General features: G+C 37.4%; 1 protein-coding gene across 2 annotated transcripts; it reads left to right on the forward strand.

Moving 5' to 3' along the window:
* The first annotated feature begins 8,658 nt into the window (after positions 1-8,658).
* LOC107781648 (plant intracellular Ras-group-related LRR protein 7) lies at positions 8,659-17,021 on the forward strand. 2 transcript variants are annotated; one of them, XR_001647047.2, is made up of 11 exons: positions 8,659-9,020; positions 10,987-11,056; positions 11,274-11,320; positions 13,426-13,534; positions 13,638-13,723; positions 14,653-14,743; positions 15,137-15,222; positions 15,755-15,841; positions 15,938-16,070; positions 16,371-16,548; positions 16,729-17,021. XR_001647047.2 is itself a non-coding variant. In XM_016602382.2 (10 exons), the coding sequence occupies exons 1-9, from the start codon at positions 8,922-8,924 to the stop codon at positions 16,046-16,048; spliced, it is 786 nt and encodes a 261-aa protein (XP_016457868.1). In that variant the 5' UTR covers positions 8,661-8,921; the 3' UTR covers positions 16,049-16,070; positions 16,729-17,021. The 2 variants fall into 2 exon arrangements, 1 of the variants encoding a protein (XP_016457868.1); XM_016602382.2 differs by lacking the exon at positions 16,371-16,548 and having other exon boundaries at positions 8,661-9,020.
* Positions 17,022-18,580: the final 1,559 nt, after the last annotated feature.

Consider the following 18,580-nt stretch of genomic DNA (forward strand, 5'->3'; position numbering starts at 1 on the left):
ATATTCTCGAGTCCAAAATTACCATCCAAACCTAACAGAACCATCAAAACTCCAATCCAAGGTCAAATACTAAAAAGTCAAATTTGGTCAACTCTTCCAACTCTAAAGCTTCAATCATGAAATTCATTTTTCCAAATCAATTCCGAATAACCTAAAAACCAAAACTAACAATTCACACAAGTCATAATACATCATACAATACTGCTCATGACTTCAAATAGCTGAACGGAATGAATATGCTCAAAACGACCGGCGGGTCGTTATAGTATGGGTAGCCTTGCATTTATTCCTATTGGTGAGAGACCACTTGCATCAGATGTTCAGGACTTGGCCTATAAGTTCATGAGGTTAGATGTTTCGGAGCCAAGTCGGGTTTTAGCTTGTCTGATTTCTCATTCTTCCTTATATGATCGCATCAGAGAACATTAGTATGATGATCCCCATTTGCTTGTCCTTAAGGACACGGTTCAGCACGATGATGCCAAGGAGGTTACTTTTGGATGATGAGGGTGTTAAGGATGTAGGGTCAGATCTGTGTACCCAATGTAGATGGGTTGCGTGAGTTAATTCTTGAGGAGGCCGACAGTTCACAGTATTTCATTCGTCCGGGTGCCACAAAGATGTATCAGGACTTGAGGCAGCACTATTGGTGGAGGAGGATGAAGAAGGATATAATGGGTTTTTAGTTCGGTGCCTAAATTGTCAGCAGGTGAAGTACGAGCATTAGAGACCGGGCGGATTGCTTCAAAGGCTTGAGATTCCTGAGTGAAAATGGGAGCGTATTACCATGGACTTTGTAGTTGGTCTCCCACGGACTTTGAGGAAGTTTGATGTTATTTGGGTGATTGTGGATCGGTTGACCAAGTCTGCGTATTTTATTCCAGTTGGGACTACTTATTCTTCAGAGCGATTGGCTGAGATTTACATTTATGAGATTGTTTGCCTTAACGATGTGTCCGTGTCCATCATTTCAGATCAGGGCAAGCAATTTACATCACAATTTTGGAGAGCAGTGCATCGAGAGTTAGGCACTCAGGTTGAGTTGAGAACGACATTCCACCCTCAATGGGCGGACAGTCCAAACACACTATTCAGATATTAGAATATATGTTATGCGTTTGTGTCATAGATTTTAGGGGTTCTTAGGATCAGTTTCTGCCACTTACAGAGTTTGCCTACAATAATAACTACCAATCGAGCATTCAGATGGCTCCATATGAGGCTTTGTATGGGAGACAGTATCGGTCTCCGGTGAGATGGTTTGAGCCGAGTGAGGCTAGGCTATTGGGTACTAACTTGGTTTAGGATGCTTTGGACAAGGTTAAGTTGATTCAGGATCGGCTTCACACTGCGCAATCTAGACACAAGGGTTTTGCATATCGGAAGGTTCGTGATGTTTCTTACATGGTGGGAGAGAAGGTATCGCTTAGAGTTTGACCCATGAAGGGTGTTATGAGGTTCGGGAAGAAGGTCAAGTTGAGCCTTCGATATATTAGGCCTTTTGAGGTGCTTGAGAGGGTTGGAGAGGTGGCTTACAGGCTTACATTGTTGCCTAGTCTATCAAGTGTTCATCCAGTATTTCATGTATCCATGCTCCGAAAGTATGTCAGTGTTCTGTCTCATATTTTGGACTTCAGCACAGTTCAGTTGGATGGTGATTTGACTTATGATGTGGAGTCGATGGCCATTTTGGATCGGCAGGTTTGAAAGTTGAGGTCAAAGAACATAGCTTCAGTGAAGGTGCAGTGGAGAGGTCAGCCAGTCGAGAAGGCTACTCGGGAGACCGAGCGGGACATGCGGAGCAGATCCACGCCTGTTTGAGACTTCAGATATATTTCTAGACCCGTTCGAGGACGAATGTTTGTTTAAGAGGGGGAGGATGTAACGATCCAATCGATCATTTTGAGTGTTGTAGCCTTGTTCCCCCATTTACTGCCTATTCTGTGCTCAATTATTAATATGTGACTTTCCAGGGTAGTTGGTTTGGTTTTGGGGATGTTTCGGAATGAGTTGCGATAATTAGTCCTAAGGTTATAAGCTTAAGTTGAAAAGGTTAACCGGATATTGACTTGTGTGTAAACAAATCTAGAATAGAGTTTGATGGTTCTGATAGCTCCGTAGTATGATTTTGGACTTAGGAGTGTGTTCGGATAGTGATTTGGAGGTCCATAGTTGATTTTGGCTTGAATTAGCGAAAGTTGGGAAAATGGAAGTTTGGAGAGCTGAGAGGTTTGACCGAGAGTTGACTTTGTGTTTACCGTGCTCAAATTTTGGTTTCGGAAGTTGGGATAGGTCCGTTGTGTCATTTTATGACTTGTGTGCAAAATTTGAAGTCAATCGGAGTTGATTTGATAGGTTTCGACATCAATTGTAGAAGTTGGAATTTCTTAGTTTTTGTTAGGCTTGATTCGGGGTGCGATTTGTGTTTTCGATGTTCTTTGATGTGATATGAGGCCTCGACTAAGTTCGTATCGTGTTTTTGGACTTACTAGTATATTTGGTTGAGGTCCTGGGGGCCTCAAATTTGTTTCGGATGGTTAGTAAATCGAATTTGGCTTAAGTGTTATGCTAAGGTGCTTCAGATATGGTGTCATCGCACCTGCGGTGGGATTGGCCGCAGGTGCAAAGCCGCAGACGTGGCTAAGTTAGCGTAGCTTCGAAGAGGAGGAAGGCTACTAGGGGCGGGTTGGAGGCGCGGAAGGGTTTCCATATATGTGGATGCGTATGCGCATGGTCGACCGCATAAGCAGATTTGGGCAGGCAGTGTTGGAGTCGCAGAAGTGAGGAATGGTTCACAGATGCGGTCCCGCAGGTGTGTGAGGTCGGCTGTTAAGTGGGTTTCAAAGAAGCGAGGTTTTCTCTGCAAAAGCGGGAGCGCAGGTGCAAGCCTAGGCTCCACAGGTGCGGAAATGCCTTGGCAGTGTTTAATTCGAGGGTTTCAAGATTTTTAATCATTTTGGACTTTGCAAGCTCGGATTAAGGCGACTTTTGAGAGGGGTTTCGAGTGGTTTCGAGTGGTTTCTTGAGGTAAGTCACTTTTGATCATTTTTATTCAATAATATTGTTTAACTATTGAATTTTCACCTAGTCTATGTGTTTTTTAGGTGGAGTTTTGGGAGTTTTGGGCTAGGGATTGGAGAGTGAAATTTGGGGATTTGAGTGACGATTTGGTATCGGAAATTGGTAAATTTGGTATGGCTAGACTCGTGGTTGAGTGTTCCGATTGTGTAACTTTTGTTGGGTTCCGAGACGTGGGCATGGGGTTGACTTTGAGTTGACTTTTTAACTTTTAATTAAGAACTTAGCATTTTCATATGAAATTGATTCATATAGCTCGTGTTGATTGTAAATTTGGTATGGTTAGACTCGTGGTTGAGTGTTTCGATTGTGTAACTTTTGTTGGGTTCCGAGACATGGGCATGGGGTTGACTTTTGAGTTGACTTTTTAACTTTTAATTAAGAACTTAGCATTTTCATATGGAATTGATTCCTATAGCTCGTGTTGATTCGAGGCATTCAGATGTCGATTCGCGAGGCAAGGGCTTGTTGGAGTAGAGATTTGCATGGTTTGAGGTAAATAACACTGTTATGAGGGTATGAATCCCTAAAATTATGTACTATGTGATTGGTGTTGAGGTGACGCACATGCTAACTGACGGGCGTGTGGGTATGCACCGTATGAATTGTGATCCATTCGATTCCGTGGAACTGTGTAGTCATCTTATCTGGATATTATTACTGTATTCTATATGTTAGAGCACTTGAGCTGTGATTTATGTTAGAAATCATGTTTAGGCTATGTGCTGGTGCCATTGGGACCTACAATGGTCGTTTATTTGCTTAATTGTAATTATGTACTCATTCGCATCCATCAGTGCATATCATATCTCAGTCTCTGTTATCATGCATTGTCACATCATGTATCAATGATTTGGGCTACTTGGCATGAGTTTTGTGAGCTTAAAAGACTGGAGAGATTGATGATTGAGTGAGATCGAGGACCTGTTTGTGAGTGATACTGTTGACTCATGATAGGATGGGGTTGCACGCCGCAGCAGATAATTTATTTATTTACGATGTGATCGGGCAGCGTGCCGCAACAAGTTTTATTAGCGCTTGGTCAGGACCGCCCCTTCGGAGTCTGCACACCCACAGTGAGCGCAATTTTTATTGATTCATGATGGGATCGGGCTGCATACCGCAACGGGTATTGTGCAGTGCTGAGTGATTGAATGTGACGAGTGAGAATTGAGACAGCCAGGTTGAGTACTCTGAGAGTGTGAGTACGCGAGACTTTCATTATGTTGCATAACATATGATATGCATATTGGCATGTAAATATAGAGATGTCATATTCCTCATATCATTCAGACTTGGCATATTTTATCTGTATTAAGCTTAGTTGTTAAACCTGGAACATCTCTACATTCCTATACTGGTACCTGCAGATTATGAGTTTTCTTTGAGATATTATTGTCATATTATTTGTCATTTCCGTACTGCTTAATTCTTTATATGGATTGTATTATTCGAGTTCGTCACTGCTGTCAGTCCAAATGTTAGACTTATTACTTATTGAGTTGGTTGTACCCATGCTACACTCCGCACTTTGTGTGTAGATCCAGGTATTTCCGAGCACGGTGGTTACTGATTTTGGGAGCTTCTTCAGTTGGAGATAGTCGAGGTAGTTGTCTTGTCATCCGCAGACCTTGACTCTCCTCCTTTATCTTTTAGTTTTGTTTATACTGCTCTACCTTTATAGACAGTATTTTAGTTGTCAGACCATGTTATTGTATAGAAGCTCATGTACTCCGTGACACCCGGATCTTGGGAAATTCTGTATTGAGTTGTGACATTTTCATCCAGTTTTTATGAGATTCTTACTTACTTAAAACTTATTTCAGTATATTTTGAATTTAAGATATTGGTATGTCTGAGTTGTCGGCTTGCCTAGTATCATGATAGGCACCATCATGACACTTGTGATATGGGGTCATGACAGTATTTTTGTTGCAGAAGGTGTTGAGAGAACACCAAGAGGTGAGTATCTTAAAGGAAAAATAGATAATAATTTGACAAAGAACAAAAAGATAAAACTGAGTAAGTTAAAGTGCTCCTATGTGCATTTTATAGATTCTAATAAAGAATATGAAAAGTCTTTAACATATGACAGCTAAAAGAAAAGAACATAAAAAGAGTAATAGACATGCTCATAAAACTTCTACATCAAAGCTGGAACGGCTACAATAAATTCAATATTTAAAAGTTATTTAAATTCTTACTCATAACACAATTAACCACCGTCTTTGATTGGAGTGAAGTTTTTTTTTGGGTCAAGGGCAAAATGGTATAATAACTATTAAAGGATATTATGGTAAATCAGCTTTAACAAAAATTGTTCACACTTTTAATATAGTATAATCTTTATTTTAAGCGTATTGGACAAAAATATAAGAAAATTCTAAGGAAGTCATCAAACGTTAACTTGATACGTATTTTCATTTAAAAGTTTTCGGACGTTTGTATGAAGAACTCGGGGATAATGACCGGGACAAGAGGTAGTTCCAGCTAGCCAAGGTATGAGAAAGGAAGACTCTTGATTTGCGTCAACTGAAGTGCATAAAAATTAGAAAGGCAAAGTTTTGATGGAAGATGCACATCTTAGATGAAGATGACAGACATACTTCCATAAACTCTGGAATGAAGAGGGGGACATGAATATTGTGCCCGGTGATTTGGAGCAATTCGAGAGTCATCATGATTTTTTAGGTATTGTAGGCGTATAAAAGTTGCGTACATCGAGGGGGAGCATGGGTAGAGCGATCGGGCCATATGAAATTTCAGTGGAATTTTAAAAGAACATGGGCATTGCTGGCTTGGAGTGGATTACTAAGTTGTTTAATATTATTTTTAGGACGAAGAAGATGCTAGAAAATGGAGGTGGAGTGCGATGATCCCGTTGTACAAGAACAGGAGAATATTTAGAATTGCAACAAATATAGAGGTATCAAACTGCGAAGTCATACTATAAAAATTTAGGAGAGGGTGCTAGAAGTGAGGGCGAGGAAGAGTATGTCTATTTTCGAGAACCAGTTCGGATTTATGCCAGGATGTTCGACTATGAAAGCCATCCACCTTGTAAGGAGATTGGTAGAGCATCATAGGTAGATGGGGGGGAGGGGACTTGTATATGATATTCATTGACCTAGAAAAAACATAAGACAAAGTCTCAAAGAAGATCTTGTGTGGAGATGTTTAGAGGCTAGAATACATTAGGGCTATTAAGGATATGTATGAAGGAGCTAAAACTCCGGGTGAGGACAATAAACGGAGACTCAAAATATTTTTCAGTTGTGATGGGGTTGCACCAGGGATCAACCCTTAGTCCAGTTTTATTTGTCTTGGCGATAGATGTAGTGACATGTCATATTCACAAGATGTGAGATTATGTTAACATGAGGTTGAAGGTTTTGAGACAGACCCTGGAGTCTAAAGGTTTTACATTGAGCAGATACAAGATAAAATACTTGAAGTGCAAGTTTATTGACATGACTCATGAAGCGGATGTGGACGTGAGTCTTGATACTCAAGTTCATCCACAAGAGAGGAAGTTTCAAGTATCTTGGATCGGTAATCTAAGGAAAAAAGAGATTGACGAGGATTTTGCACTTCGTATTGGAGCAGGATGGATGAAATAGAAGCTCGCATCCTTGATAAGTGGGCGTGGAGGTCGAGAATTATGGTAGAATGTTAGTGGGTAATCATGAGTTTTTCTTGTCCATACAGTAGTATTAGTGTTATTCTTGTATTTTTTATTTTTAAATGTTTATTACTATATGTTGTTTCTTTCGCTTCGGCTTTCTTATTATCTTGCTGTTATTACTGCATGTTGCTACTTCTCTTTTTATCATTCCTTGAACCAAAGGTCAATTGGAAACAACTTTTCTTTCTGCTCAGGGTAGGGGTACAGTCTGCGTACGCACTACCCTTTCTTAGGCGCTGCTTATGAAAGTACATTAGGTTTGTTATTATTGTTGTAGAGTTAATTTCATACTACAATTGTTAGTTGTTAACTCATGTTAGACAGGGGGAAGTGCACAATTAACCACTAATAAGATATATATTTACTTTTAAGCTACTATTTAAAATATCTTTAGTCTTTAACCACTGTTTTAATAAACTTTACCTGCCCGAACGAAAATACCCTTCTGCTCATAAAGTTTAGACCAAGTGTCCTTAACTTATGAGCTTGTTACTGTAAGTTCAAGACTAGTTATCCTTAATTTATGAGCTTGTAAGTCTAAGTTTAGGACTACTTGTCCTTTACTTTTGAACTTGTAACTATAAGTTCAGGACTACATATCCTTAACTTTTGAACTTGGAACTCAAAGTTCAGGACTACCTGTCCTTAATTTCTCTACTTGTAACTCTAAGTTAAGGACTACATGTCCTTAATTTCTGTGATTGTAACTCTAAGTTAAGGACCAAGTGTCCTTAATTTTTGAACTTCCATCTCTAAGTTCAGGACCAAGTATCCTTAACTTATGAGCTTGTTACTGTAAGTTCAGGACTAGCTGTCCTTAATTTATGAGCTTGTAAGTCTAAGTTAAGGACTACCTGTTCTTAGTTTTTGAGCTTGTAACTCTATGTTTAGGACTATATGTCCTTAACTTTTGAACTTGTAACTCTAAGTTTAGGACTAGATGTCCTTAATTATTTGCACTAAATTATTTGCAAAGAAAGAGAAGATCTGCAATGGTAATAGATGTTGTATCAAAGACCATATAGCACTACTAAACTCTCCAGCTTCTGGGGCTTAGGAATAAAGCCTATTCATGCACTACGAAAATCCTGCAGGTAAGTGTGTTCTTGCTCAACTTTGTCAGGGTCCATCAATGATTTGAGCTCGTCGGGTTTGGGAAGAAATAAAATGGAAGAAAGGGTAAAAATATCTTTTCATATTAATTTTATTAGAGTAGTGATTATTTTTGTTCAACATTAAAATTGCTGGACAAAAAATAAATATCACATTAAATAATAACTACCACACACCATTTGTACTGTTAAACACCACCCCGAAAAGAAGACAAAACCCTAACAAAACAAAGTCACTTTGACTATGTATTATATTAGTGTTAACGAAGAAAAATAGTTACGTAATTGGTGAAAAACTAATTTGATACATAAAGCATCTCGCTAAAGCTTGAAATTTGAATAATTAATTGATTTGAGTCCGAACCCAAAATATTTTTCGGATGTCGAGAGTTAAATTTCTTAACTTTGACCATAAAGTTGACCATAGAATCTTTAAAAGTTTTTAAAATAAAATTTATGTTTTTGAAAATTATATAACAGTAATATAAGTCATACTAATAATTAATAATTTAAAATATTTAATAAGTATATAAAAAATTATGATCAAAGAATAACTCGTTTGACTCACTCAAAAGTGTCATCATTTTTTATTTTTTTTTGAGACAAAGGAATAGTTTTTAATATGCCATAATATTAATACTTTTGAAATTTGTAATTTTAAACATATCTAATATTTGTGTTGCTGTAAAATTTCAACTATGCACCAATTAATTGCATTATTATTACATATATAAACATTAATTCAAAAGAAAAGAAAGTTCAAGATAAACTAGAATAGAGGGAGTATATTTGTATGGGCGATTGGCCACATGGTCCCAAATTCCCAATAACGCAAAACAAATATTCATTTGAGAGTTGAAGAATCCAGCGTCAACGCTATAAATCTGACAACATAAAGAGTCCCGTAATCATAATTCCTTTGCGCAAAACTCACACACGCTTTCATCAAAATAGTCGTCTGTTCCTCGACCAAATTGCTCTGTTTTTTCCATAAATTTTTTATTCTTCACTCCTTTAATCGAAAGAGTAGAATCTGGTGATCGAAAATGGGGTGTTGCAGTAGCAAGGCGGCAGATACTAAAGCCACCCGAATGGCTCGATGGCGTTCTACTGGCATCGTTGCTTTACGCGACTCCAAATTGAAGGCATTTCATTTCTTCTCTCTCTCTCTCTCTCTCTTTTTTTTAATTGTTAATAGTTTCTCGTGACAACTATTTGCTGACTGTATAAATTGTACTCCATTTAGTATTGAAATGAAATGATAGACCTAGTATCGTGGAATTGATATAGAGGATTTATATAGTCGATTGCGAGTAGTTTTGATTTAAGGTTTAGTTGATTGATTGATTTATTAGCCCAGTGTATGTTGCCCTGTGTTTTTCTAATTACTGTCTATTTTGGATCAAATATCTGTCAACTGAAAATATGGACTTTTCCTTCAAAGAAAAGTGTTCTAATTGACTGTTTGTTGTTTCAGATTTTGGTGCTGTTAAATTGCCAATTCCTTTTTCTATGTTATAGAGTTGTTTGGCGCGAGAAGCGTTTTACTTTCTTATGAGGAGGTTTATGAATATTTTGTGGAATTGACTTGGATGTAACCTTCATGACACTTTGGAGTAAACTGCCTAAGAGCAAAAAAGTTAATGTGCCGATAGATTAAGTTCACTATTTCAGATATACATAATTAATCATCTTCATGTAGGAGAATTTAATCCATGTATCTCTTTCTAGAATGTTTTCTGTTCTCTAAGGAACCTAGAGGTTTGATATGAAAGAGCAGGAAAAAAGAAATGGACAAGTGACCAAATACATTCCGTGGGAACTAATATCAGGTTACTTTTTAAGTAATTCCTTTGTGAAAGGTTTTCATTTTCATGAGTCAATGATGCACCTTTTGTCTGCACTCTGCAATGTCTTTAACATTTTTGCTACAAAGTTCGCACAGTCATGATCACATAGTACTCGTAATATAAATTTTAAATTTGTGAACTTTTTTTTCTGAAAAGTAAATGATCTGCATGAGAATTAGTTCAATTGATTATGCCCCATAAATTAGAGCAAGATTTAAATTCTATGGGTTCAACCTTTGAGGTTCTTAGTGTTGAATCCATTATATTTTTAATATTATGGGTTCATATCTATTATTTGTTCAATGTTGTCAAAGACGCGCTTAAAGCGCGCTTAAGCCCTGAAGCGAGGGTCAAAACATGTTGAGCGCTTCGCCTCGCTTTGTGGGCGCTTCAATGTCGCATCAAGGCTCTAAGGCATACTTTTCCTTGCCAATGAATGTAATCCTGAAAAGGCGATACTAAACAATTGATATTTCACTCTATCGTAATTTTTTTTCAATTTCTTTATCCATATATTTGTTATTCATGCTTATAATTATTGGTCTTGGACTAAATATACATATTTTTACTTTTTCTCCAGTTGCACCTTTTTTCATTAAAGCCCACGCTTTAATTGCGCTTTGCGCTTAAAGCCCCAACGGACCTTAGAGCTTTTTTACACTTTTGCCTTTGATAACACTGTATTTGTTGCAATTTTCGTGGATTTTTACACATAAATTTATGCTATGTGTCAAAAGTACCGTAACATTGGATCCGCCCCTGAATTAGAGAGGGGGAGTAACTGCATTTAGTGGCATCAGGACCAGTAGATGATTTAAGCGAGTCCTGGCGATGATGACATGCAATTATTTTTAACTGAAAGTGGATCTTTCCCTTCCTAAGCTACTAACTGTCCATGACTCAATGATGAGATCTGGTTGTTTTTGTCATGAAGTATCCATGTCTCATGTGTGTGCGCGCATGTATTGCACATATATACATTCAACATGCATGCTTGTATGAGTTTCCTAATCTAATTGGTGGTATGGCTTTATAAGGAAATAGGTTTAGATCCCATTCACTTTAATTCGTGAAGTTGGGTACAAGGCTTGGATAGTGTCATTGTGATTGTAGCATGGATTCAGTAGTTACTGTTGTTTATTTGCTGGTTTCAATGAATAATGCTTGCTGTGAAGGAATGTAAATATGTCAGATAAGGACACAGTTTAATCCTTTCTGTTAATCAAATTCATGATGTCCTGACTGTTTTTTCCTTGTACAGTCTTTTCCAGATGAAGTTATTAGCCTGGAGAGATCTGTACGCACCCTCGACTTGACACACAATAAATTGGGTATTGCAATAATTTCTCAAGCTTTTGATTCCTATCTTCTTGTCGGTTCGAGTACAAAGATAAATCACAACAATTCCTTTGCAACTGCTATTTATGCTTATGCCTGTGTTACACTGTTACTTGGGGAAATTGTTTACGTCATTTATCTTTTGATCTCATTTTACCTGAAGCCTTTTGTTTTCCTGAAGCTAATCTCTCAGTCTTTGCATTGTGGCAGTTCATATTCCCATGGAGATCAACAAGTTAATTAACTTACAGCGTCTAGTAAGTACTACAAACGTACATGTTTGTTTCCTATCTTTGTGTCAAAGGGGCTTCATCAAAAGAAGAATATCTGATAAGATAACCTTATTATGTTATCAGTGCCCACATCTCATGATGAAAGCTAGGTCAGAATTGTTGGTCATATATTTGGAGCCAAAAGTCATTTAGGAAAAAAGGTACACGGTTTATTCTGGAAGAGAAATTTAGCAAGGTACGATTAGCTTCTTTTGGAAGGCATGATGTTGTCAATGTGATAATATAAGAGAAGGGAAGAGAATGAGGAATCTCCACAGTTGGAAAAACCTAAATTACTGAGAATTGGAACGAAACAGGTCTAACCGGAGCAAAATGGATACTAAGGATTGATATAGCTGACTGTACTAGCTCGGGATTGAGTATAGTTGTTATTGATGTTCTACTCTATCTTAGTGTCCACCAATTCTGACATAGGCTATAATTGCTTTCTTTCTTTTCTGCTTCATCCCTAAGGGAGACAACCTTTTGCACCTGCCCCAATATTTCTGGTATTTTTGCGTGTTCTCGAATATGTTTGATTGGGTCTGGTTGGTTTGTGGGGGGGGGGGGGGGAGTAATTGGTCTGAGTACTCAGTTATACTTTAAAAGTAGAAGAATAAGAAAGAAAGAACGAATTTACCATTAATAACCCAAAGTTGTACAAGGGGAAGGAAAGTCCTACTAAATAATTAATGCAGGTACTCCTAAATTTTAAAAACCTTGCAAAACAGGCATAAACGCAAACTGACTGAGCTTTATTTGGCACTGTAAAAAATAAAAATAGCTCTAGTATTTACCAAAACCTTCTCCTAAGGTAGATAATATTATGCTACATCAGAAGAAGTGTTGTGAGTTCTTTTCTTTTCTATTTTAGTTAAGAATTGTTAAGAATATGGATCTTGGGCCTAACTTAACCCCAAAGGCTAGCTCGAAAGGTGATGATTGACCAAGACTGCATAAGGAGACAAAACTCATTCCCTCAACCAATGTGGGACACTCTAACATCCTCCCCCTTCCTCCCACTGCTTAGGACTGGAATTTGGAACTTGGACAACATAACATGAGGCCACACACTGGAAAACACCATAAGGGGGATAAGTCTGGCTCTGCTTCCATGTTAAGAAAATTGACCTTAGACTTAACTCAACCTCAAAAGCTAACTCAAGGATTTGCTCAAGACCATATACTAGACAACAACTAATTCCCTCTACCGTTGTAATACACTCTAATAAGAAAAATCCGATCTGAATTTTCTCGTGGCATTTTCATGTCCCGATAGAAGGAAGAAGCATACCACTAATGTGGTTAAAAGCTTCTCTCCTTTTAGTCAATCATTACTAAGATAGAGTTTTTTACATGATATCGAAGCAAGCCCCTCATGTTTCTTCAGGCATATAGCTGGCTAGCAGTTCTATCCTCTCATTTGTTATATCAACGGGTTTGCTAAATATTGAGGGGAATGATTAAACATGTTTTCTAGTAAATAATAAGTGGTTTGTTCGGTTGGATATGTAAGGTTTAAGCAATAGCAATTGTCCAAAATATCATGGCGAACACCAAACAAGAGAGATGCTGGCAGCTTAACTTTAAAGGATGATTCTAGGCTATGAGAGAGAGAAGTCTTAGAGGAGGAAATGGCCATGTGAAAGATTTGGAATGCAAGTCAGCTCAATTTTTTATGATAAGGCAATATGTGGTGGGAAAAAGCCCCAACATACAACTGGTATACAAAAACTGGACCTACATGAAAACACGGTTCTCCATAAAATGCACCCAATCATCCGTGCTAACAGGAACCTCGGATGCTTCCAAAACTCAACAAAAAGTCAAAAATAAATAAATTTGTCCTAATCTTTACAAGAATATTCTCTACACCCTCAAACGCTCAACTAAGCTGAATCAGCTCTACTTGGGAAAACTGTATGCATTTCCCTTCTGGTGAGAAGTGTTTATTTTCGGACGACTCTGAAGAGGTTTTCATGTTTTATACTATTGATATCATACATGTCTTCTCTTGAATAACCAATACTATGAACAGTTGGTTATGTCTGATTTATCCAAAGAATTGAGTGTTGATTATTTCTTTTCAGATTTTGGCTGATAACCTTATTGAGCATATGCCCGTGAACCTGGGATTGCTTCAGTCTTTGAAAGTTGCAACACTTGATGGGAATCAAATTACAACCTTGCCTGATGAATGTAATTCCCCGGGATTCTAGATCATATGTGAAGTTTAGTAGATGTCTTTCTGCTATATATATTTACACTCTCTTTTCTAACAACCGAATGCTCTTGTATTCAGTGGGCCAGTTAGTGAAGCTTGAGCGTTTATCTGTCTCAGCAAACTTGTTAACGAGCTTGCCTGACACCATTGGGAGCTTGCGGAATGTAAGTGATCTATTCTGATGGTTTATATGGTGCCAGCTTACGCTGTTATGCTGTTCTATATAGTTGTCAGTTGAAATTTTTGCACTGGCTTTACTGCATTGTTCAATGTTATGTATAATGATGCTAAGGTGGCTAAAGAAATGGTGTCAATCTTGTCAATTAGAGAACTATTCAGCGAATTAATATTCAAATTAATGAGCTTCTCATCACTTGTTAGTAGAGAACTGTTCAGCAAATTGATATCCAAATTAATGAACTTCCCATCGCTCTTGTTAGTAGAGAATCATTCAGCAAATTGATATCAAAATTAATGAACTTTTTGTTCTTGCAACTGGAAACCCAACTTTTTTCCCAATTTATATAGTGATTCCACTTCACTGTGAATTTGTATTCTTCTCTTGGTAGTTAATGATGTCGCTCGTCTATCTTGTGCTTGTATTTTAGTTTTAGAAGAGGATCCTCGAGCTCTCTGGGGAGGGTGGTGGAGTTTGGAGAATAAGTGGCTCTTTGTGGGTTGTCTTGAGGTCCACCACACTGAGTGCCTTTACTTTCTCCTTCTTAATTCCCTCTGACTTCAATTTGAAATTTATTTTCCATAAGTTTTTCCAATGTCATTGATAACCGAGAAATGAAAAACAGTGTTCACTTGTTGTTCTTTTTCTGATTCTCGTGCTCGGTGACTTGGGATGATGAGTTAAGATCTTTCAATCAAGTTAACTGCTCTATTTCCTCTGGAAGTGGAACCCTTCTAAAAGGTCGCATATATTGTTATTCTATAGATCTTCTCTGTATGTGAGTTCGGTTCTATATGATCATGTTGTTTTTCTGTCTCTCTTAGAAAGGCGCACTGCCTAGACTCAAGTACTCTCAATTCATCTTATTTGAGAGCATAAGGCTGTAGAATTGACATTGATGTTCTGGCCGTGCAGTTGGTGCTGTTGGATGTTTCAAACAATAAGTTAAAGTTTCTTCCTGAATCTATTGGAAGTTGCTTCTCTTTGGAAGAATTGCAAGCTAATGGTACCTTCAGATTTTAGCTCGCCTATTATCTGATTCTTGCTATTTCTATATTTTGTTTGCTTTCTTGGTGCTGGAGCTTCATGTCCAATATACATTGAGGGATAAAGTACCAAAACGAAACAAGAACAAAAGAAGCATCCTTAATAAAAAAAAAACATCAATATAAAATTAAGTGAAAGTCATAGCCGATAATGAAATTGGGAGGGTGGTGGGTGACATAGAAGTCAAGGAATATCCACAACTCTCTTTTGTTAAGCTTATAAAACACTAGTCTTGGTGCCATTCATTTATATTTGTACATGATTTAAGGTTCTATTTTTCCTCAGAGTGCCAAATTAGGTTTTTACTGATTTTTCTGCGGTCTTGCTTATGAATACCAACTTTTTGTCGCAGATAATTCTATTGAAGAGCTTCCTGCTTCTGTTTGCAATCTTGTTCAACTAAAGTCACTCTGCCTGAACAATAACAATCTCAATCAGGTTACCATCTAATTCTCTCTCTCTCTCTCTCTCTCTCTCCCTCCCTCCCTCCCTCCCTCTCTCTCTCTCTCTCTCTCTCTCTTCATTACACATAAATAAGTGCAATGCATTGTAACCCACATGGATAAGGGTTTGACTGTTTGTCTCACTGAAAAGCTAGATCTGATGCTGTGTATACGAGATATTTTCTGATGATGCTTGAAGAGTACCCTCTCTCGTTCTCTCTCTTAATATCTAACGATGCTATTAAGCAGAGTTAAGAACCCTCTTCGCACTATCTATATACGTAAATGCTCCCACTGCTGCTCTGTGTATCGGCGCAAAAAGAAACATGCACAACGTATCTAACTTATACAATGACCATAATGTGAAATCTAGGTCTCTTCATTGTACAAAATCATCCATATTTGTGGTCATGGATGGAACTTCTAACAGTCTTGTCCATTTAAAGCATCCAAGTTTTTGCACTCGTTCCTATCAGATATATGTTTTAACAAGATTCTCATGCTTGCTATTGGTACCTGTTGCTCAGATGCCTCTAAATTTGTTAAGAGAATGCAAGAGCTTGCAGAATATAGCACTGCACAGAAATCCCATTTCCATGGACCAATTTCAACAGGTTTTTACTCACTATTGTTCACTGTTTGATACTACTCAGTTATGTTAATCGTGGAAATGTCATTTACAGATAATGGTATTTACTTTTTTATTTCAGATGGAAGGCTTCAAGGAATTTGAAGCCCGCCGTAAACAGAAGTTTGATAAACAAATTGATTCAAATGTGATAATCAGTTCTAAAGGGCTTGATGAGGGTGTTGACTTGTGATTCCTCTCCACAGGCAGTTTACGTAAGGCTTCCGCTCTATCTTGTTAAATCTTGGTTTTCCTATCTTTACTTCAACAAGGCTTCCGCTCTATCTTGTTAAATCTTGGTTTTCCTATCTTTACTTCAACAAGGCTTCCGCTCTATCTTCTTAAATCTTGGTTTTACCATCTTTACTTCAATTCCTTTTTGAAAACTTCCCCTTACTGTATAGCCATGCGTTAGCTGTATTACACAATAATGCTCCTTCAGTTGCTGTCTAGCTTTTAGTATTTCTAGTAGCTGTAATGCCTACTTCTGACAATTCATTCTTGTCGTCTGATAGGACTACATGCATGTCTTCAATACTTTCTCTTACCTCCCAGCCTGGTGTGCCTGGAAAGTTGCCTCTTCTCATTCACGTCCCAGGCTTATATCTTGTACTATTTGCCATTATATCTGTACCACTAAGTGTGTATATTTTTGGGAATATATTAGTGACTTCAAACAAAAGATGGAGAATGGTAAGAATTTCTGATATAGTGCCATGGTAGCATGATAATTTTGTCCATCAAGTTTCTGAATCTGATTGATTTTCGTTGCAAAAGAGATTCCATGAGATGCTAGATCAATAATCTTTTAAAACTTCCCATTCAAACTGCTACGATTGACGATACTGATTTTTTATGATGATATCTCTGCAGGTTAACTTTGCGGCTTGAGGTTGGATGGCATTGTGACAGCTTTGACTTTGATGAAAGGCGATTGCTTGTGCCGCTTTACATGAGTCATTGTCAAGCCCTTCTATAGTTTATCATGGATTGTCAGCTTTGACTTGTGCGTAATTGTATCTATACTTGAGTTACACTAATTGTAAATGATATGCAGACCTAACGATTTCCTTTACCTTTTTGATAATTTTATACATATTCAGTGAGCTGTATATCATCATTCAAAACCAATGATTAAAAACCTTAGTAAACTTGTCTTATTTTCTCTCTCTTTTTTTTTGTTTAAAAAAAGTTATATTAATAAATTCGGTTATATAGGGGGACTGGAGAAGGGGAGGCGAAAGAGGTTAGTGTGGATCGAAACCCACACCTATTGTATGGAGTGCTTACTACAAGTCTTGGTGGAAACTAATGTTCCAATCCTAATACTAGCAGAGTAAAAAACATACTAAGTGATTTCTTTTTATTTATCTAAGTCTCGACGAATAGAATTATTTCGAACCTGTGATAGAAGGTAACACATACTCAATAGTGTGCATAATTTGGTCTGGACAAAACAATGGAGTATTATCTTTCCCAACAAACAACCCGGACATAACTGTTGGCCCGGGAACAGGTAAAGTTTTGAAGAATGATAAATGAACTCAGTCACGGACCGGGTCCATCATGTGAAGCACAGTCATGATCAACCTATACATGTGAGATGCACGTGAAGGAGATAAGTCTCACTGATCAAGCAGCAATATCTCCTGATATGATCGAAAATGTTGCATATTGGATAAGGGGAGAAAGTCTCCTTATATGAAGAGAACACAATCTAGATAAAGAGAGTGTTAGAGTTTGATATCGTCAAGGACTCAACTACGATAGAAGATCAGAAATTGAATCCCAATCAAACTCTGATTTCTAACCTATTAAATAACAGTGATTGTTCTCTTTTACAGGGTGGCACAAACGCAGAAGTTAAACTAAATTGAAAGCAATAGAGCAAGGCGATTTTGCAAGCAATTTATGTAAGATTTGAGTGTGCACTCTTGAAGCTACTTGAACGAGATAGAAGAACCAGTTCCATTGTGTTTTTTTCTTACTCTAATTCAATTGTAGTAGGTGGTTCAAAGTTGTACCTTTCACCTTTCATAGAAGCAATTATATTAGGTACTTTGAGAGTTCAAGTTATAGGCTAACTTGAAGTTGTCGCAACAGTTGAGGCTGTGTGCTACAACGGGATTAGAGTTAATCCTTAGGTTTACAAAGAGTTTTGTAAATGCTGTTTTGGCTCAGTGATTTTAGTGGAAGTTTGGGAAAATCCTACTGAGTAGTAGGTCGTGGTTTTTTCACCTTTTGAGCCAGGTGTTTTCCACGTAAAATCTTTGTGTTCTTTATTTTATGTACTTTTAATTCCGCAAACAGTAGTAGTTAGAACATCTAGAAAATTTGGTACCACACAAATCACCACCCCTCTTGTGTGGTATTGACGCTTAAAACATCAATAACAATTATAAAAGAAGAAATAATCATATAATTTGACACATAGGCAATGTGGTGGATAAATCTAATAAATCATTTTTTTAAAGAATAAATTGTAATAACTCATAGAGTTTTAGTAGTCCAGATTGGCAACTTGAATTTTTACCTTATTGATAAGAGTTCGATGACAAGTCCTTAAGGAACATCATGATTGTAGTACAAATTATTGTAACTATGATAAAAAAAAAATTCACTAAACCTTCCGAATTGCCACAAATTTCAATAGGCAAAACTTGTCTTGTCACAAGTCTACTTCTGACATATTATCATGATTGTAGTACAAGTTATCATAACTTTG

The sequence above is a fragment of the Nicotiana tabacum genome, chromosome 20 (assembly GCF_000715075.1).
Source record: "Nicotiana tabacum cultivar K326 chromosome 20, ASM71507v2, whole genome shotgun sequence".
NCBI lineage: Eukaryota > Viridiplantae > Streptophyta > Magnoliopsida > Solanales > Solanaceae > Nicotiana > Nicotiana tabacum.

What these genes read in the sequence shown, in the direction of transcription:
- LOC107781648 (XM_016602382.2), top strand. Translation starts at nt 8,922, where the DNA reads ATGGGGTGTTGCAGTAGCAAGGCGGCAGATACTAAAGCCACCCGAATG. An exon ending in GGAAGAATTGCAAGCTAATG is followed by an intron (nt 14,744 to 15,136) that starts GTACCTTCAGAT and finishes TTTTTGTCGCAG; the next exon opens with ATAATTCTATTGAAGAGCTT. An exon ending in ACAATAACAATCTCAATCAG is followed by an intron (nt 15,223 to 15,754) that starts GTTACCATCTAA and finishes CCTGTTGCTCAG; the next exon opens with ATGCCTCTAAATTTGTTAAG.